The sequence below is a fragment of the Triticum urartu genome, chromosome 2, assembly GCF_003073215.2.
Source record: "Triticum urartu cultivar G1812 chromosome 2, Tu2.1, whole genome shotgun sequence".
Taxonomy (NCBI): domain Eukaryota; kingdom Viridiplantae; phylum Streptophyta; class Magnoliopsida; order Poales; family Poaceae; genus Triticum; species Triticum urartu.
In genome coordinates, this window is record NC_053023.1 from 20,920,105 (window position 1) to 20,942,375 (window position 22,271).

The window sequence follows — 22,271 nt, forward strand, 5'->3', positions numbered from 1 at the left end:
CCACGCTATGGGACACAAAGAAGCCCAGCCACAACCATTGACCAAGTACCCTCCTTTGGCGGCGAGGTGAGAGAGGGAAGATGAGGGCGGTGGCGGCGACGATGCCTAGGGCTTCGCAGGTGCCGCCCTTCGAAGGACGACCAAAACTCTAACATTTTTCTCCGTTTTCATATACAAATTATCCTCGACTTTGTGCATCACAATGATGCAAAGACAAGGGTTTAACCTCCTTTTTTTTCTAAAAAAAGGAAACAATACAAATTGTCCTAAATTGTGTCCTAGTTCCGCCAGGACTTTGCGGAACAATTATTCCCTTTTTTCCACTCTGCAACCACCTTCCAGTACAAGCACAAGGAGCGTTACAAGAAGCTAGTAAGCAGGAATTAGCTAGGGCGGCCATGATGAATGATTATGCTCCCCTTTGTCCTCGTCGCCGTTGTCAAAGCCGCCCTGCCCTAAGAGCAGCGCTATCCAAAAGCGGTTAGACAGCCGTGCTAGGGCAGCACGGCGGCGTCTTGTCAAACTTGCTTTTGATCAATTATTATCACCGCAGTGAGTACGTACCGGCAGTGAAAACGATGTGACCGACCTGCGGTAGAGGTAAGGTAAATCTCCAAAATCTCATGATTGAAGGAGTGGTACGTACTCGACGCTGCCGCGGCCTCTGTTCGCTGCCATGCATGCATGTATGCATGCACCTCTCCTTCAATAATGATGGACGTGCATTTAGAGCATCTCCCGCCATTGGTCCCTCAAAAAAGCGCTAAAAATCGTCTTTTAAAGGCGCACCAGCGCAAACCGCGGCAGAGAGACGCGGATACTCGCGATCTTCGCACGCCGCGCCGCCTCGATGGACGGTGGTGGCACCGGGACCCCGCCGGCGCTGATCCTTCATGACCCGGGCACCCGCATGTCCGACGGGACTGGGTACTCTGTCTTGAAGAGGGGCCGAGCTTCATCCTCGTGAAGGTGGCGGCGGTCGAAGCCGTTCACCGCCGCGCCGTCGTCTGGGAAGCGCTCAGCCATGCTTTGAACTAGAGACGGCGAGAGGAGAGGGAGGAAAGGGGGAGAAATGGCGCGTCGGCGATGGAGACTCTGTGCGTGTCACCGGCGCGCTGGGGGTCGGCTTATACAGGCGGAGGCGCCGCGCGTACGAGTGGCCGCCGCGTGTACGCATGGCGGGCGAGGGGAAGCGCGTCATCCGGTCTTCACCGCGCCGTCTGTGAGGCATCAATGAAGGAGGCTGACCGACGCGGCAGCGTGCGGCAGCTTTGGCATTAATTCGCCGCAGGAAACGAGGCGATGAGGACAACGAAGCGGCGAGAAGAGAGACGAGTCGCTGACAAGGAGGGCCCGCAGCTGTTTCGCGCCAAAAACGATTCGCCCGGCGCCCTAGAGCGTCCCCCAGCGCGCCGGGCTCGGGTTGGATCCGCCGGCGCCAATTTTGGCCCGAGCCGACAAAAAAAGGTCCTTAGGAGTGTGACTGGGCCAATTATTCAACGTCAGCAACTGAAAAGTCGCCTGAAGGCTTTGTTGGAGCGCGGCTGGAGATACTAAGGCATCCGCAAAGCGGAACCTCAAACCTCCCGCAATGGTTCGGGCCAAGCTGTCCGGACCTGTTTGCCATCCATGTCGGAACTAAGCAAAGGAATTTTTACGAGACATCAGACAACTACATGACGAATCAAAAGCCGCATACGTCTTGTCTCTGTCCGGATGGCGGAAGGCCGGTGCTAATGAAAAAAGGTGATTAGCGTTTGTCGAAAACTAGTAAATCTAGCAAGCTACTTTGGGGGAAACTTCTAAAGCTAGTCACAACATTTGGTGGACAGGTAGTAATTTTGATTGCATGATGGCGGAAGCTAGCTCACGTTTGGCGGAAGCTAGTGCTTAGTAGTACTATTACCGTGTCCTAATTAGCCTTATATTTATTTGCATTTGGCCGAAAACTATAGCGTTGGGCAAAAAGCTGTTTCTCTAAAACTAATTTGAGGTTTGCGGAAATATATGCGGGCATGATTAGATGCTCGGCTCTTTCATCATTGTCCGTGCACTAATCCCCAATCTGCGGATGGATGTATTGTCCGGTTTGCAGGTTAGCGTTAGAGATGTCCTCAGCTGCTCGCGTCGCGATCCCTAGCCGCTGCCGCAGCCACAACTCCCCTCCTGCTCCTTCTCGTCTTGCCGCCGTCCGAGGACGCCCCCGACGAAGCTCGGGCTGGCCACGAGGAAGGAAACAATCAAGCACTTCCCTGTCGGCGCGGTGCAGCTGCCGTCAGTGGTATGAAGTTTGGACCTCTCCTTTTTGGCATTTTAAGATAATTTATCTACTAGACCAAGGCCAAATATTTCTTTATTATAAGATGTTTTGAATATTTTAATTTGAACTCTATACGAACTGAAATCAGTGAACAAGCATAGTAAAACGTGTCTATATGCATCCGATTCGTAAAAAAGCTAGAACATCTTATATCATAAACCGGAGGGAACTGTATATGCTTATATACTACATAATTTCTTTTTCAGAATTTTGAGGTCAAGAAAACGTATTTATGTCGGAAAAAAATGACAATTACGAGCTCCCTAGAGCTCAGCCATCATATGCACTTGCCGCAAGTAGTATGCGGTACTTGAGCATGAGCTTGGTTCCAAAGCCGTTCCCCTTACAGTGGTATAGAGATTATCTCTCAAATCTAATCATTCACATTATCAGCTTTCTTGAACGACGAACAATCTTAGTACTATCACCCTCACCCACCAACCTACCAGCGCTGGACTTGATGGGCTCATCCACAACGAACTCGCCCAAGTTGGGATCCCTAATTTAACTCCTCGGGGTGAATTGATACGGAGAATAAAACACGGTCATTTCTCGTCTCCTCAGATCAGATCCTAGTGATCAAGAAATAGTTAGGTCGGTAAATTTCAGCGTTTCGGCCGCCGGTCACTCGCGCAGAGCTGTTGAGCTTGGCTTGGAAGAGAAACAGCACCTACCAATCTACCATGCCCCAGCTTGAGCCCAAGCAACCGGCAACGCCCAACCCAACGAACAGTGGGAGCCATGGCTTTGAAGAACAGCCAGACATGGATGGGATCCCGCGCTCGCACAGTTTCATTTTCGCAGCGAACAGTGGCGACTCTGCTGTGTAGTAAGGTGAAAACGATGTGGCGCCATGAACGCAGCGAATCAAAAAGTTTGGGTGCCATGTGCCATGCCATGCAAATGCAAATGAGACTCACGTCACGTTTTGATTTCTTGCGTCCCTCCTCTAGATGCTATAAAGTTTGAGAAGCCATAAAGTTGGAGGCTATAGATACTAGGAACGTGCATGGTGGCACCCCTCACTGTACGTGAGATGAACAGGACGGTGTCAGAAAAAGTTGCCTCAATCATGCATATCTGCGTCTCTCACTGAATCATGCATAGGGATTCATTCATTCATTCATAGGTAGTAGTTCAAGTCTCCAATCCAACCGCGCTGTGATATTGTCGGTCATTTTGCTCCGTATGTAGTCACTTGTTGAAATGACTAGAAAGACAAGTATTTAGGAACGGAGGGAGTAGGTAGTAGTTCAAGTCTCCAATCCAACCGCGCTGTGTCGGTGTGCATGATCAACCAAATCAATTATAAGAGTATATAAGACTAGCAGCGGAAGCTATGGCGCGATAATAATTGAGCATTCCGGAAGCGTTCGTTTCAAGCTAGGCAAAGCAAACGAATTGGCAAGTTCAATCAAACATTCATTCGATCGTCGCGGGTTTTTCTCGTCGGTCTTGGGCCTCTGGTCTTCCGCTTGATTTCCTGTCATCGGAAAATAGTACCGAGGTTGCATCCGAGAAACAGCGCCCAAAGCGCATTTGCAGACCGTGATCACATAATAAAGACCAATGAAAATGCACAACTAGTAGGCTGCATTTCAAGTGCAAATGCGGTAAATTCTCCCGGCATCAAACATACTGCTACTACTTTATTTTGCAGAAAAAGTGTCCTCCTTCAATACAGTGCCAGACCCAAGTGCGCGGCATGACAAGACATACACTGTGGAACTTTGATGAATTCACATTGGTTAATTCCAAAGTCAAAGAACAGAGAGAAACAAAAGAATACAACAGAGACATACACTGCCGAGCTTAAGCCAAAATATATATATATATAAAAAGAAAATGCTTTCATTGAGAGTTGAACTCAAGACCTCCCGCTTACTAAACGGGTGCTCTAACCAACTGAGCTATGAAAGCATGTTCGGTTAGAGAAAATCTTGGCGTCCTACTTGAGCTTGCATTTGATTTATAGAACAGTTCAATCTTCAACCCATTTATAGAACAGTTCATTGTTCAAGCCCATTTCTTTTTGTCCCAAATACTCTCCCATAATTTGATTCCCCATCCTTTAATTCCCTATTATTTTTAGGGGAATTAAACCTTTTCTATCAGCCCTTTCTCAATGGTTTGCCAATTTATCCACACCTTTATGCATATCAAATTTAATGTTCTCAAACTTAACCATTCATATGCATACAGAAATACTATCCAACTGAAATGTGAATCCAAATAAAAACATTATAAAAGCAGAAGAATCAAGTGTCGTTATGAAGTAGCCAATGGTGGTCAACAAGATCTTCTTGGAGTTGGTTGTGAGCTTCTCGGTTCTCGATCCTTCGGTGTGCTTGAAGGAATGCTTGGATCTTGTTTGAGTGACGTTACGACTCCACCATGGCAGCATTGTAGAGGAAACATGTTCTCCAGGTCATCTCTCTTGTTTTTCAATGATCATGGTGTGCAAGATAACAGAAAAAGAGAGTAGTACGTACCTGCTTACATGCGTACACATGCAGATGATTAAGGCAACGTCGCGCTGGGCTTGGCCCATTTTGTAGACGCTTGAGGCGAGGTGTTCTTTGGTCTCGCAATAAGCGAGATCTAGACGTGCCCCTCCAACATGAGGGCCCGAGAGCATACAAGCACGCCCAAGTGGAAAAGCAAGCCCGGTTTGATATAGATGGGCCCAGTGATTCTTGTGTGCACGAATCAAATGGCCCAGTGACCGTAGCTATTCAAAACGACTTTGGGCTGCTAGACCCACGCTATCGTTTTAAGATAACACTTGCCTTCCTTTTTTTGTGAAAATAAACTTACCCTCCTTTTGTGTTTGATCATTATGGGATGTGCTATATATATCGCTGTAAGCGATAGCGTGACTAGTTTCATTACACCGCCCAACGATGGCCCTAGTCCAACAAAGTGAAAGGAGGCATGCACGGGCAACCGACATCACTAAAAAACAATGCGAGCGACTAGCGGAAGTGCCCACACGTATTTCTTTTCCATTTTTTATCTCTCTTTAAGTGTTTTCTAATATTTTTTTGTCTTGATTTTGTGTATTATGACCGGTTTTAATTTAACCTAAACATTATTCACAATTTTTTAAAACGTTAATTAACAAACTTTTAGAATTTAAAATATGGTCGTAGCTTTTATAAATTTTCAATACATATTACTGTGAATTTGAAAAAAATTCAGCAAAAATATATATCATAAAATAAAAAAGTTAGTACATTCTTCAATAATAAACTTTTTTAAAAACAAATCAAGGAAATAGTTCGTGACCTATTTAAAAAAATGAAAAAATAAGCACAAATTTCTAAAAAGTACCCAACATTCAGGACATGGTCGAGCTTTTTAATTTTTTATTGGGATTAAAAAATTTAGAAATATTCAGAATTAGAAAAACATAAATAACGTTTTTTCAAAAATGTTTGCAGAATTCCATAAAAGTTCATGGATCCAAAATAATAATCGAAAAAAATCCACTAAGATTATGAAATTATATATAAAAAGATACGAAAGGTTCCCAAAACCTGTCGAGAAGCTTATGAAATTATATAAAAAAAAGATGCGAAAGCTTCCCAAAACCTGTCGAGAAGCTCCAGGAACCTTAAAAAAATTGCTCCCACATTTGGTAACGGTTAATGGCTCGTGTGAGCGATTCCATCGAAACATATTTGTCAGGGCTATTTCTGGTCTTTTGCGAGACCTATCATAGTGAGAGCAACTAGTTAAGGATCGCTCTTTCGGGAGCCTCGCAACGATCAGTGCTATTTGGCGCGCTCTCAACAATTCGTCATGTGTCATGTTTTGGGCGCTCCCTCCGGATTTTGTTTTTTTTCGCACGCGTTTTCAGCTTTTTAAATGATTTTTTTTATTTTTTTTGACGATTTGTCTTTCCACCGGCCTTCCTTAACTTTATGATCAATTTTTTTTTCAAAATAAAATTGTTTTTGCACAAAAAAACTGAGGTTTTCGCAAGTCATGGCCGTGCCTCTCGAAAACGAAAAAAAACGTATTTTATGTTTTTTTCTTTCGCGAGAGTCACGGTTTTGTTTCCGCGAGAGGCGCGAGTGTGCTTTCACGAGAGTCACGGCCGTGCCTCTCGGAACGAAAAAAATGCATTTTCTGTTTTTTTTTCTTTCACGAGAGTCACAGTTTTGCTTCCGCGAGAGGCACGGTTGTGCTTTAACGAGAGTCACGGCCGTGCCTCCCGGTGTTTTCTGTTTTTTTTCACGAGAGTCATGGTTTTGCTTCCACGAGAGGCACAGTTGTGCTTTAGCGAGAGTCACGGTCATGTCTCTCGGAAACGAAAAAAAATGTGTTTTCTATTTTTTTTTCTTTTCGCGAGAATAACGATTTTGCTTTTGCGAGAGTCACGGCCGTGCCTCCTCGGAAACGAAAAAATGTGTTTTCTCTTCTTTTTTTTCCTTCCGTGAGAGTCACGGTTTTGCTTCCGCGAGAGGCACGATTGTGATTTCATGAGAGGCACGGGCGTGTCTCTTTCAGAAAGGGGAAAAACCTGTGCTCCCGGTTTGGTTTTTTTGTCTGGTTTTTTTTTTGAAAAAAAAGTTCATCAAAACCTATCAACATGGGATCTAGTTTTGAAGATCTCGACGCGAGGAACCCAACAGTGAAAGCGGTTCGAGATTTGGACGTACGGTTTGAGAGATAAAACGTTTTAAATAAACGGATCTACGAGAAAAATGGAAAACTCTCAGGTTGCGACAAATGACACGCTGCATGTGCGCCACTTGTCGCAACCTGGGGAGTTGGAGTGATCTTTGCAACAAGTACTCCTCAACTAGTGATTTCGTATCATAGGCGCACTTGTTATTGGACCAGCCCATCTAACCAGTTTTGGAAAGGTTCTATAGACGGGTTTTAGAATCTTTCAAGTATTTCGTTTCGGTTCAGTTTTTCTGAGTCTTTTTATCAGTTTTCTTCACGTTGGTTTCCATTTCCATTTTTATTTTATGCTCTTATTTTCAAGTACATGTCGACTTTTTACAATGCACGGTGTACATTTTTTTGTATACATGCGTAATTTTTTTACTTACGAATTAAACATTACTCAAATACATGATGAACATTTATTAACATACATATTTTTTTCAAATGGATGTTAAAAATTCTGAAATAATCATGTAATTTTTTTGAATGGTACAAAACATAGTTTTAAATCTACGTGAACATTTTTTACATTGTACAAACATTTCTTAAAAGCTCTACAACATATTGTTGAAATGAGTATTTGTTTTTTGAAAATGTCACATACTACCCTTTTTGAATCGTACGATACTTCTCTTAAATTATGTGAAAAAACTTTTTTGAAATGTTTGAACAGTTTTTAAATCATACATTTATTTTAAATTACGCAAACATTTTTTACGTTGTGTAAATAATTTTTTCAAAAATGTTACAAACATTTTGTTGAAACACATGAACATTTTTCAAAATGTCATGAGCATTTCTTTTTGAATGTTATCAACCTTTTTTAGACGTTGCACGGACATTATTTCTACACAATATGACTTTTTTTTTAAAATATGCGATGAACTCTTTTAAAAATTAAAGTAAAATATTTTGAAATATGCATATTTTTTGGGAATACAAAAAAATTAATTAAATAAGAAAAAAAAACCAAAGAAACAAAACAAACGAAGTAGCTAATTAATGGGCCTACCCAGTACAGCATCGCGCAGAGGCGAGACGGATGTTCCTTTTATTGCGGGAGAGACATATCCACTCCCATATGTACCGCCGACTATTATTAGCATATCCACTTACAACAATGTATATAGGCTCCATTATGCCCTACAAAAGGCTCCATTCAAAAAGTAAATACTAGGTTTATTTCAAGTGCTCCCCGAAAAACATGTTTGTTCTGAGTTCATCAATATATTAACTACAACTAAAGCAAGTGTAACCGACATGGATCAGAGAAAACCATACCAATGTCGCACTGTTGCTAATGACAAAAACTTATGGCCACCTTCATGCTAATTACATGCACACGAGTTGAATACCAGGGAGCACACAAAAATTACACCCAATGTAAGCAAAGCCTAGAAGGTTTATGTATGGACAATACCATCTCAATTCTCAAATGCGAGTAAATAGCGTGAAACTATCACAATTGAGGCTTCCCTCCCCAAAAATGACCACATTACATCGACCTAACCAAATGCTATCACTTTTTTGCAAAACACTACCAATTTGAGTTATTTGCCGCTCAGACCGTTTTAAGCACGTTTATGACAGGGCGGGTCCTCATCTGACAAGACACGTTAGCAGGCTGGCTGACGACGACGAATGGATTCCCATTAGCGCCGCGTCGGTGGCGGGCTCAGTTGGACCATATTGCACCGCCAGTCAAAAAGGAGCACACTCACTCTTCCTTGAGCTTCCCTCTCGCAGCTCACTCTACTAACGTATGTACATTTTCCCAGAATGATGTATAGTCAGCTAACTGCATAGCTAGGCCCAGCCACCTCAACCCATATAGTTCCTACTTGAACAACACCGCTGCCAACCCATACTCCCAGTCATCGACCTAATAAAGCATCATGACCAAGTCTATAACCGCCATCTATTTGTCCTTTGCAATTGTGGTGCCCATCACAAGCTCTTGCGCCAGCCCGTCCTTTGGTATCCTGACCCCGATCCTGACAAACACAACCCCATGATCCACGATGTGTGGGATGGCCTCCTCATTGCCTCCTTCCACGAGCGTAACGACCCTGCATCGTATAGTCCCCATGAGTGTGGTGGACTCTTCGACATCAACAACCTGACTACGTGACAGTGTGCTCCCCTCCCATTGCTTCTTGAATCAAACCATGCATGGCTGATTGTTCAGAACTAGCATAGTAGCTTCTACCAACATCCTCCATCTTAAGAATGCCCGGTACTCTACTCAGTATGGAGAATGGAAGATAATGGTTATACTTCCAATGTTAATTTTTACTCAACAGGCCGATGCCACTAAGGCTCGGCTTACGACTACAGTGAAGTCGTAACAAATTAGCTGCAATGGAAGGTACAGCTAGATCACATTCTTTTTCACGGCGGATAATCGCCAGTGGAACATTCACTAGATGCACTCACCGGCTCTTCTAATATGCACATGTGTCCCACTGTGGCAGGCACCAATGGGGGTTGGTGCACCACTATAATGTTTTCAGCAACACAATAGTATTCAACACCGTTGCTGAGACATTCTCATGGTTGCGCTGTCCAACCCTATGTTATCTTCAGACATCACTAGTGGAGATGGACAATATGCTTGCGACATCTAGCGGTTCTGATGATATCATTTTGTAGATGCTTTTGTCACCACAACAATGAGTGCGAGTTGCCGATCAAGCTTTATGGGCGTGTTCTGCACTACAACATTGATGGCAAGCCTCTAGGACTTTATGGAATGCGACCGAGGCACAGATAACAACAACATGCGAATCACTCCGCATTGTTTTTCTGAGAGAACTTTGTTCGTCCTCCGTTCTTTGAGATGCAATAAGATTGATGAAGATCAGATGTGTCATTCCATTTGCATGGCCGTAGAATGATATAATTCATCCCTTGTAATATATTCTTGAAACCTTTGTCCTGGTTTGTTGCATCCTCCTAGTGTTCAGTCCAATTATGCTATGTAACCAGTAGATGTACTTGGATATACTATATTTCGGTTGGGATACATTAGCTTTATTTTTGATCCAATGATTTCAAGGGACATGTCACTTTGGAGTGCACGATCTGATTAGTGCGAGTCGTTGGACCCGTGCATGCATGCGTCAGAATTAAAGTGATTAGTTTAAAATTGTAATTAGTTTTTGGGCGCCACGAGATCCTGCTCCTGCCATAAAATATAACGGCTCGATCGACGTTGTCATCGCACCAACCGGCTTCTTCACGATCCATTCATAGCCAAGCTAGCTAGCTTCGCCTCCCCTCCCACACCAGCCATGGCCCAACCGGCAGCACCAGCTCCACCTCCACCGATGAGTTCACCAGAGAGCGCCACCGCCACCGAGAGCTCACCGGAAGACGCCATATCCGAAGAGAGCCTCAAGGACTTCATATCCTCGCTCCCGTCAAGGGAGGGGTGGCCGCAGCCGCTCATCCAGTACAAGGGCTACTGGTTCAAGCCGGGGATCCTGGAGGGGGTCCTGCGCGCCAGCCGGGACTTCGCGCCGCGCGCCGGCGATGTCGTCCTCGCCACGCAGCCCAAGTGTGGCACCACCTGGCTCAAGGCCCTCGCCTTCGCCGTCTCCAACCGGTCCCGCCACGGCCTCGGCGCCGCCGACCACCCGCTCCTCACCCGCCACCCGCAGCACCTCGTGCCGTTCATCGAGATCCCTGGCGCTGCTGGCGGCCACGTTGACATCGGCGCGCTCCCGTCCCCGAGGCTCCTCGCCACACACCTGCCCATGTCACTGCTCCGGCCAGAGACGCGGTCGCTCCGCTGCCGGGTGGTGTACCTGTGCCGGGACCCCAAGGACACGCTCGTCTCCAGGCTGCACTTCGAGAACAAGGTGGCGCGGGGTGGGGGCGCCGGCCTGTTGATGGACGACGCCTTCGGCATGTTCTGCGAGGGGTTCTCGCCCTACGGCCCCTTCTGGGACCACTGCCTCGAGTACTGGGAGGAAAGCATGGTGCGGCCGGACACCGTGCTCTTCCTCAAGTATGAGGAGATCAAGTCAGACCCGGCGCGGGTCGTGAGGAGGCTCGCGACGTTCCTCGGTATCCCGCTGACCGAGGAGGAGGAGGGCTCGGGCGTCGCAGAGGAGGTGGCGAGGATGTGCAGCTTCGAGAAGCTCACCGGCCTAGAGGTGAACCAGGTCGGCGGCGTGAGTCACGGGAATAAAGTTCACGTTGATAACTCCGTGTTCTACAGGAAGGGCGAGGTAGGGGACTGGGCGAACCACATGAGCCGCGAGATGGGGGAGAAGCTCGACCGCATGGTCCAGGACAAGCTCCAGGGGTCTGGGCTTGTGTTTTGAGCAAGTGTCATTTGTTATCTGTTGTGCTTTACTTTCCACTCTGCTTCTTCTTGTCGGGGAGAGCCCTATGTTGATTATATTGTGGTTTAATTATGGGAATAAGAATAAAACGGTCCAGCATATATGGCCTCATCACAGGCTGGGATATGAATTCAGCTGTGCTTTTAGTGGTATCTGAAACCAGGGTGAATTGATGAAGTGATAGCAGGTTGACAGTGAGATGAAGTGATGTGCTCCTGGGATATCAAGTTTACAGTGAGATGAAGTGATGTGCCACATATAATCCTATTATTATGTCCGGTTCTTCATAGAGGAGGAGGCACATGACTGCCATCAGGAGGTGGAGGAGTCTAGTGCAACTCTTGCTTACTCCCTCCGTCCACGAATAAGTGTACTTCTACGTTTTGTTCTAAGTCAAAATTTTAAAATTTTGACCAACTTTATAGAAAATAGTAGTAACATATATGACATAGAATTGGTATATTACGAAAGTACATTTCAAAACGAATCTAGTGATACTACTTTAGTGCCATAAATGCTGCTACTTTTCCTGATAAAGTTGGTCAAAGTTTTAAAACTTTGACTTGAGACCAAAGCTAGATGTTCACTTATTCACGGACGGAGGAAGTACACTTCAAAACGAATCTAGTGATATTACTTTAGTGCCATAAATGCTGCTACTTTTCCTGATAAAGTTGGTCAAAGTTTTAAAACTTTGACTTGAGACCAAAGCTAGATGTTCACTTATTCACGGACGGAGGAAGTACACTTCAAAACGAATCTAGTGATATTACTTTAGTGCCATAAATGCTGCTACTTTTCCTGATAAAGTTGGTCAAAGTTTTAAAACTTTGACTTGAGACCAAAGCTAGATGTTCACTTATTCACGGACGGAGGAAGTAATGCGCTTTGATGAGATGTGTCACCAGGAGACCATCATGCACCACCATTTTCCCCTTCTCCGCCATGAGGGTGATGTTTTTTTCGTTTTTTTGAGCCGCATGAGGGTGATGTTGGATACAAAGCAAAGAAGTGATGTATCCATGAAGGAATTGGAGTGATGCTTCTGTTGGGGGCGGTGTCTTGTCATGTGTGATATCATTAAGCACATACTAAACTCTCCACATGGTCATGAGAACGACCATATATACGGGCCGTCTCTGATGGAGGAACAAGGAGAGAAAACAGCAACTCCGGATCATTGTTACATATCGTTTCCACCCGCGGGATTGGCCAATCCAACGCCACAAGAAAACTCAGATAGTCTGAACTTCCTTTACCGATACATCAAACTGGTGCAGCAGGGCTGCACGAGTCAGTCAGACAAACAAGCACCAGAAAGAAGAACTTGAGCAGAGTATAGGACTACCACCTTCTCACTCTAACACAACATGCATGTAGCAAGTGAACATTACTGCGTACATTAAGACATCCGAATATAGGACTAATTATCGAATATAAGCACTTTAGCATAGAGGGTGCGCGTAAGGACTATGTATCTGAAACTAGAGGTCCTCTACTCACCACACACATAAGATTCAGTACTGCTCCACCGGTAACTTAACTAGTATCCAGAAATTGTGTTAACACCATCCGAAGTGCCTCGCAGTTTTCCATCTTTGAATCCTGCATCGTAGAGCCATTGTTTGGTCGCATCAACTACAGGGGCGCATTAAGAAAGCAGCTCACTGGAATCTTGGATTCAGCCAGGAATGGTAAAGTTTTCAATTTTGAAGATTTGACCCCACACTTGTAGTTCCTATAAAGAGTAAGACACGAGGATTTCAGCTATATTAAAGACTGATCAGATAATAATGAGATAAAATCAAGAGAGAGAAGAAAAGAGCAAGGCACTACCAGCAGGTGCGAGCCAGTCCTGAATACAGACAAGACTCTCAACCCGGTTTTTATTACCGGACTCAGACATTACTAGCCTCGCAGTTCTTGTTGCTGCAGCCTTGCAGTCAGTACGGCGTGGCAGTGCCAATATATCGTGTGCCATCCGACCGATTGAAGGATAGGTCAGGCTATGTTCCTTCCACCATTGGAGCACAGAGGAGTCACCTTCTGGAAGCAGTTGTGCCTCTTGCAAGTAATCTTCAAGTTCAGTGAGTGGTCGCTGACGATACGGATATTCAGTACATAGATATAACTCATGCAGAATATCTCTACCTATGAACTTTCCCATCCTAATTTTAGACCAGGAAGTGCAGTCAGGTTCTTGGGCCTGGTTTGAATATTCACCATAGAGGTTAAGCAGTGTGTCATGCACCTCGCAAATAAAATCATCTATGTCGCCGTCCACGGTATAGGCACTTTGCACAGTGAAGGCTTGTATGCGTGACTTGATGTGTTCCAGACGGTATTTAGGATCCATGACCATAGGCATACAAAAATGCAAGAAACAGAGTTTCCAGCATTTCTTGAACTTCTTTTCCATATTCCGCCGCATAACGGAAATTCCCTCCTCCTCCTTGTCACGTAAGAAGACTTCGGCGAGTGTCTTGAACCTATCAATGTCAGTATTGCGAAGCACCTTTTCCTTCACATTCCACACCTTATCAAACACTTTATCTGGGCTAGGCAATTTGTGGACCAAGTCCTTGTATCTATTGAAGTCTTGCAAGTATTTACAAATTTTCTGTGCTTTTTTCCAGTCATCCGCTGATGCATATCTGCGCTTGGGATAATGTGCTAGTGAAGGGGTCGGATGCATCCTGGAACACTTGCTGGTGTTCTCCATGATTGTGTCAAGTTCGTTCAGCCCCACCTGAATAACCTCATCAAGTAAATGAGTTGCGTAACGTGCCACAAACAAGCTCCGGTTTGCAGCAACTCTGTTCCTTTTCTGAAGACCGGTTTTGACATTTGAAGCCACTGAATCATCAGTGAATGCGTCATCCAGTATGATGCTGAAAACCTTGTCATCAAGACCCCATTCTCCAATAGCTCGCAATATGGTATGACTTAGTTCTTCTGCACTGCAAGAGGGGTCCACGGGGCTAAATTTGATGATCTTTCTCTGCTTCTCCCATTCGTCATCGACATAGTGAACAGTCAAGCACAGGAATGCCTGCAGTGGACTGAGGTGCCACACATATGCACTCAGGCAAACGCGACATGGTAAAGCTGTTAACTTCTCCCTCAGCTTGGCCTTTTCTTGATCAAACAAGTTAAAGGTCTCATTCTTCAGGTCGAAGCGGGATGGAATGTTGACCGCAGGATTCAGGTCAGCAACAAGCTTCCAAAAGTCACCTTGTTCCACCATCCTTGTTGCGTGTCCGTGCATGGCAAATGTCCTGACGAGTTCTTCACGAGAAATGTTCTGATCGGTCCCTTCATTCTTCTTATGCTGATCAGTTGAAAGAACTGGCAAAGCTAGATTCTTCTGCTCGGGTGCAACAGGTTCCTCATGAGACCCATTCTGAATATCCTCCAGATTCTTTTGCCTCTTCTGAGTCTGAATCCCAGGGCTGCACTTGGAAGTGAGTCTTTTCTTTGGCTTTGCGCCCAAGAGCAGCGGAATAGGGGTACTGTGAGTGCTCTCATCTTGTTCATTGCTGGCATTGCCAGCTGCATGTTCCACACCTAGGCATAACAAAATATTAGTATTTCTTTTTATAAGAAATATTAGTATCTCAGTATGAAACAAGTTGAGGTAAGTATTACACTAAAAATAACCCTGCCAGGAGAGGTTAAATGAACATGCCTTTTGTTTTCCATATACAGTACAATAAGAGGGTTAACTGAGTTTCAGGTTTCAGCTGAGAGGTAAACTTAAAAGGCACAGTGGCTGGACATGAGGCAACTTGAGCAAGGATCTATCACGAACCAAACATTGTCCAGTCCGCTTGAAGAAAATTGCATGCACGAGATTAACCGCTCAACTTTTTCATACAGGAGGATAATCAAACAGACGTAGTGGACTAATCAACATGTCAGCCGTGCCGTATATGTAAAGCACCATTGTACAACCAAGCAAAGAACGCTATTGAATAACATTTGTGGAGATTAATCAACATTTCAACAATATTTGTGGACTAATCATCAATATTCGTACAAACAAACGTCGTAATATTTGACTGTCAGATTAATGCTAGTAACGAAATGAATCGCCCTTGACTCCTCCTTTTCCCCTTTCCCTGGGCGCAGTAGGTGACCATGTAATTTCCGTGTGTAATCAATGGAAAGGGGAAAAGTTAAAAAAAATCCAGAGAGGAAACACGAGATTACGGATCCGTCGCCTCGAATAGTCTCAAAAGGGACTCACCATTCACCATCCTCTCGTCTTCGGTGGTGCCGCCGCAGCCGGGATTGATTGGGGTTGTGCCCCGCGCGCGCTGGAGAGGGATCGATCGGACGGGATGGCCGAGCGGAGTTGGGGCCCTTGCCTCTGCGGCGGAATAAACGGGACCCCAACAAACAATTGGAGGGAAGAGGAGCCGGGCTTTCCCGCGGTTTTCCCCCCTCCTAGTCCCGCCAAGGCCTGGAGGTTTTCGTCGGGTCATGGGGTGGGTTCTGTTTGCACGTCACGCGCGCGCTGGAGAGGGATCGATCGGACGGGATGGCCGAGCGGAGTTGGGGCCCTTGCCTCTGCGGCGGAATAAACGGGACCCCAACAAACAATTGGAGGGAAGAGGAGCCGGGCTTTCCCGCGGTTTTCCCCCCTCCTAGTCCCGCCAAGGCCTGGAGGTTTTCGTCGGGTCATGGGGTGGGTTCTGTTTGCACGTAGGCCGGCAGCCCAATACTTTGAGGCCACTATGGTCCATTGGCCACCACTACCATTTTTCATCTATCTATCTATATACCCCTATAAAAAAAAGAAAGGAGCAAATCCAAACAATCACATCCATCCATCATTAAAATCTAATGGTTCTTAATCCTCTGATATTTAACGCTGCAAGCCACGCATTAAGCCCACTAACCCATCGATCGCTAACCCTCATCACCGTTAAAAAAAACGTTACAAACACGACTTTCGCCCCAACGGACGCCACAACACGACCGCACGACTCTCCGCCCCAACCCCCCCCCCCCCGCCGCGCCGTTCCTCCTCTCGCCGCTGGAGGGAGCCACCACCCCCCGCTGTTCCTCCCTTCGCCGCGGGAGAGAGCCGCTCCCCCCGCCGTTTCTCCTCGTCGCGGGGAGCCGCCGTCCCCTGCCGCTCCTCCCTTCGCCGCGGGAGCCGACGCGCCCTTCACCGCGGGAGTTGATGCCCTCATCCATCTGCATAGCCCCGGCTTCCTCTCCTCCGCTCCGAGACCGTACGCACCCTTGATTTCGACGGCAGTACCACCGGGGCGCATCACCTTCTTGCGCCTCCCACATCGGCCTCCATGGTCGTTCTCCTCCGTACCCAATCTCTGTCTATAAGCTCCATGTGCATCAGTAGGATTGAGCCGGTGATCTAGATCGAGCAGGTCACAGGAGCTTGGCGGTAACACCTCATCTTTGATCTGGTTTGTAGGCATGCGTGTGTATGATTAGTTTCAGCGGCCGCACGGCACACGGCGTTGCAGTAACACGATGCATCACGCATTGAACGGAACCGTAAGGCGACGAAGCGACGCGCGCGTGCACACACTGGCGTCAGAGACACGGTGTCAAGCAGCGGAGAAGGCATTCGGCAAGGCAACCACCAGGTTCTCCTAATTATCTTGACCATTTAGGGCATGTATAATGGTTGATAAGATAGTTTTATCTTAACTTTTGCATGTATAATGGGTCATCTCTTAGCCTTATCTTCAATAATTAGTTGTTCCTAAAAATATGGTAAGACAAATTGTGCTAAGAGATCATCTCTTGTCTTCTCTTAAATAAGATAAGACAAGCTTTCTCTTATGATTTTTCTCTCCTCCACCTCATCATTTATCCTACATGGCACTCTTAAGATATAACCATTGTACATGCCCTTATTCATCTGCTACTAACGGAAATCAAACAACAGCATCCATGTCACCATCTCCCCGTATACCTTGTACTGAACACCAAACACCACTGCTACTTTGATTCAGAACGGTGATTAGTCTTGCCTAATTCTCTAGATCAAAGCATTGTGCTATACTGCTTCCCAGCGTGGAAACAAAAACTTTTATATATTACAATTCCTTTGCTATTTCTCAGTATCTATTTTCTGAATCCCAGTTTTTGTTTGATTATTAATCGACGAGGCAAAAGCATATGCTTCTGTTTCGAAATCATAGTTTTGTTTCTCAAAATCATATAAAAGCTTGAGAAGTCACTACTAGAAAAAAGGCTATAGATGAAATTGACACTAATAGCGCACCAGACATTAGTGTACCATATCCACGGTGCGTCATTAGTAATTTTTTTTAATTTTTTCAAAACTACTAATGGCGCACCGTGGATGTGGTGCGCCATTAGTAACTTGACCCAAACATTCGCCCGAATGCATCCTTGGACCGCCTTTTCAGTTTAAAAAAAAAAGAAAATGATAGAAATGTCAAAAAAAAAGAAAATAAGATTCTCATGTGATATGTGGTCTAGTTGTTAGCAAAATTTACAAACATGAATTTTTGACTTTTTTATAAAATCTTTCGAGAATTTGTAAAAATGGGCATAACTTTTGCGTACGAACTCGGATGAAAAAGTTTTTTATATGAAAAATCATCTACTCGAAAAGTTACATCCGAATTTAACAGGGAAAACATTTTCAAAATCCTCAAAAACCTAACAGAAAAAAGATACGGGGCCTTTAAGATATGGAGAGGCAAAAAAATTCAAAAAAAAATTCAAACTTACTAATGCGCACCTGTCCATGGTGCGCCATTAGTATCTTCCCGCTTTCAAAATTCAAAATAAGTCAAAATAATAAAAAAAATGTTACTAATGACGCACTTGCCCATGGTGCACCATTAGTATCTTCCCGCCTTCAAAATTCAAAATAAGTCAAAATAATAATAATAAAAAGTTACTAATGGCGCACCTGCCCATGGTGCGCCATTAATATCTTCCTGCCTTCAAAATTCAAAATAAATCAAAAAAATAAAAAAAAAAGTTAGTAATGGCGCACCTTCCCACGGTGCGTCATTACTATGCCGTATATATGGCTGGGCGTGGTCCTCTCCTCCTTACCTCTTCATTCTTCTCCTCCACTCCATCTCCTCCTCTCCTCCACTCCATCTTCCCTTCTCTCCTCCACCATACTACCCTCCTTCTCTCCGGCGACCTCCTCCTCCTCCTCTCCGGCGACCTCCTCCTCCTCCTCTCCGGTGACCTCCTCCTCCTCTCCAGCGACCTCCTCCTCCCTCCTCTCCTCCCCTCCGCTCCCCTCACGGTTTCTCCTCCCTCCTCTCCGGTGAGCTCCTCCTCCCTCCTCTCCTCCCATTCCCTCATGGTTTCTCCTTCCTCCTCTCCGATGCTTCGGTGAACTCCTCTCCGGCGACCTCCTCCTCCTCTCCGGCGATGTAGGCGAGCGCCTCTCCGGTGACCTCCTCCTCCTCCTCTCCGGCGAACTCCTCTCCGGCAAAAGAACACGACAAAAGAACGTACAAGAGCCAAAAAACGAGCAAAAAAGAGCAAAAAATGGGCAAAAAAATCACGATCCAGATCTAAATTCAAAATTCAAAAATAGCAATGGCGCACAGTAAGGGTTAGATGGTGCGCCACTACTATTTTCCCGCCGTCAAAATTCAAAAATACTAATGGCGCATCGTGGCCTATATTAATGGCGCACCAGTGGCCTATACTAATGGCGCACCGTGGCCTATACTAATGGCGCACCAGTGATGCACCATTAGTAAAAAATACTAGTGGCGTGATACTAATGGCGCACCAGTGATGCGCCATTAATAGGCAAAACTGATGCGCCATTAGTAGCCATTTTCCTACTAGTGAGTGTGCAGAGCATCGGAATGCAACAACAAAATTCAGGTAAAATATTCCTCTAATCCTGTTCCAAGATATTGTGTCTTTGTTGGAACCGCTCTCTCACACGGATGGATGGAGATAGAAGAAGGAGGAGCACGCAATACACTGGAGTTTCACCCGGCTTCACAGCCCCGTTACTATTTAGAGCTCCAACTGCCTCATGGCTACAGGCACAAGCACATCACTTAAGTAGTAGATGCACGCGCACAGCTCATCGGCCACACCGGCCACTAATCTATGCACCTACGCAGGACTTGGCCTCACAACCGGCCACTAACCGCACGAGTACTCATCCACTCCTAGAAGAGCTCACCTAGCTAACTAACTCAGCCATGCATGTAGGAGTAGTAAACTTGGCCAGCACACTCGCCAACGGCCTGCTCTACGTGCCAGACTGAGTACACACGCTACACACATACGCCATGTTGCTGCGTCCCGCACGTCCCGTCCGTCCCGCGCGCCATCGACGCGCCCGACGGCACCAGTGTGTCCTGCCCGTCCCGCGCGCATCCGATGCGCCCGACGAGGCCGACCACACACGCCATGGCTTATTCCAACACACACCCCCTAAGCCACGACCTAGAGTAGTCCGTCGTCGTCGACGTTGTAGCCGCCACCGCCCTGATGTCGCTGCCAAGCCTGCCACCGTGCCGCCGTGCCCTTCGCGCGCAGTCCCCACGTCCCCGCGCTCCCGCCGCGCACGTACGCGATCTGTGCAATCAGGTCCAGCGCCTCGACGCGGTCCACTCCCGCGGTCCCGACGTGCCTGACGCGTCCGGTGCGCACCCATAACACGCACCGGTCGCGCCCGGCTCGCCGCCGCGCTTATTGCCCTGCACTGCTGCGCCGTCAACCGCAGCGCAGCGCCTCCACGGTCGTCGCGCCGAGCCGCGCGGCCTCTGCGACACCATGCAGGTCCTCCGCGACCTCCTCGTCTCCACGACCGCCGCAGCTCGTTGCGCGCACGGCATCACGCCACACCGCTGTGGACTCACCGCGCGTTGCCGACGCCACGCGCTCGCCGCGCGCCCGGCATCACGCCACACCGCCGTGGACTCGCCGCGCGATGCCGACGCCACGCGCTCGCCGCACGCCGTTGCCAAGACCTTCATGTCCGCCGCGCACCGCGGGCACCGCGGACGCCGCCGCGCGCCACGGCCGCCCCTCGAATCTGGCTCTGTATACCAATTGTTGGAACTGCTCTCTCACACGGATGGATGGAGGTTGAAGAAGGAGGAGCACGCAGTACACTGGAGTTTCACCCGGCTTCACAGCTCCGTTACTATTCAGAGCTCCAACTGCCTCACGGTTACAGGCACAAGCACAACACTTAAGTAGTAGATGCACGCGCACAACTCATCGGCCACACCGGCCACTAATCTATGCACCTACGCAGGACCCGGCCTCACAACCGGCCACTAACCGCACGTACTCATCCACTTCTAGAAGAGCTCACCTAGCTAACTAACTCAGCCATGCATGTAGGAGTAGCAAACTTGGCCAACACACTCGCCAACGGCCTGCTCTACGTGCCAGACTGAGTACACACGCTACACACATACGCCACGTTGCTGCGTCCCGCACGTCCCGTCCGTCCCGCGCGCCACCGACGCGCCCGACGAACCCGGCGAGCCCGACGGCACCAGTGTGTCCCGCCCATCCCGCGCGCATCCGACGCGCCCGACGAGCCCGACCACACACGCCGTGGCTTATTCCAACACACCCCCCTAAGCCACGACCTAGAGTAGTCCGTCGTCGTCGATGTTGTAGCCGCCACCGCCCTGATTTCGCTGCCAAGCCTGCCACCGTGCCGCCGTGCCCTTCGCGCGCAGTCCCCACGTCCCCGCGCTCCCGCCGCGCACGTACGCGATCTGCGCAACCAGATCCAGCGCCTCGACACGGTCCACTCCCGCAGTCCCGACGCGCCCGACGCGTCCGGTGCGCACCCATAACACGCACTGGTCGCGCCCGGCTCGCCGCCGCGCTTATTGCCCTACACCGCTGCGCCGTCAACCGCAGCGCAGCGCCTCCACGGTCGTCGCGCCGAGCCGCCGCGGCCTCTGCGACACCACGCAGGTCCTCCGCGACCTCCTCGTCTCCGCGACCGCCGCAGCTCGTCGCGCGCACAGCATCACGCCACACCGCCGTGGACTCGCCGCGCGTTGCTGACGCCACGCGCTCGCCGTGCGCCCGGCATCACGCCACACCGCCGTGGACTCGCCGCGCGATGCCGACGCCACGCGCTCGCCGCGCGCCGTTGCCAAGACCTTCATGTCCGCCGCGCACCGCGGGCACCACGGACGCCGCCGCGAGCCACGGCCGCCCCTCGAATCTGGCTCTGTATACCAATTGTTGGAACCGCTCTCTCACACGGATGGATGGAGGTTGAAGAAGGAGGAGCACGCAGTACACTGGAGTTTCACCCGGCTTCACGGCCCCGTTACTATTCAGAGCTCCAACTGCCTCACGGCTACAAGCACAAGCACAACACTTAAGTAGTAGATGCACGCGCACAACTCATCGGCCACACCGGCCACTAATCTATGCACCTACGCAGGACCCGGCCTCACAACCGGCCACTAACCGCACGTACTCATCCACTTCTAGAAGAGCTCACCTAGCTAACTAACTCAGCCATGCATGTAGGAGTAGCAAACTTGGCCAACACACTCGCCAACGGCCTGCTCTACGTGCCAGACTGAGTACACACGCTACACACATACGCCACGTTGCTGCGTTCCGCACGTCCCGTCCGTCCCGCGCGCCACCGACGCGCCCAACGAACCCGGCGAGCCCGACGGCACCAGTGTGTCTCGCCCGTCCCGCGTGCATCCGACGCGCCCGACGAGCCCGACCACACACGCCGTGGCTTATTCCAACAATCTTTGCTAACTTGATGACCGCATGCTAACAGTCAGTTGTTGCTAATAGCCGAGGAGGAAGGCAGGGGCCCGGCAGCCTCAATGGTGGCCCTCCAGAGGCCATGGTATTCTGCGAGAGGCGGTGCACGGCGCCGACGCCAGTCTATGGGGCTGCGGCAACTTAGCTGC

At 48.0% G+C, this 22,271-nt stretch overlaps 1 protein-coding gene and 1 non-coding gene across 2 annotated transcripts; one reads left to right on the top strand and one right to left on the bottom strand.

The window, feature by feature from the left end:
* Nucleotides 1-4,166: 4,166 nt before the first annotated feature.
* TRNAT-AGU lies at nucleotides 4,167-4,240 on the bottom strand. Its single transcript has one exon. It is a non-coding gene; the product is annotated as a tRNA-Thr (tRNA).
* A 5,989-nt stretch (nucleotides 4,241-10,229) lies between these two features.
* LOC125540739 (cytosolic sulfotransferase 5-like) lies at nucleotides 10,230-11,482 on the top strand. Its single transcript, XM_048704313.1, has one exon. The coding sequence runs from the start codon at nucleotides 10,294-10,296 to the stop codon at nucleotides 11,329-11,331; it is 1,038 nt and encodes a 345-aa protein (XP_048560270.1). The 5' UTR covers nucleotides 10,230-10,293; the 3' UTR covers nucleotides 11,332-11,482.
* Nucleotides 11,483-22,271: the final 10,789 nt, after the last annotated feature.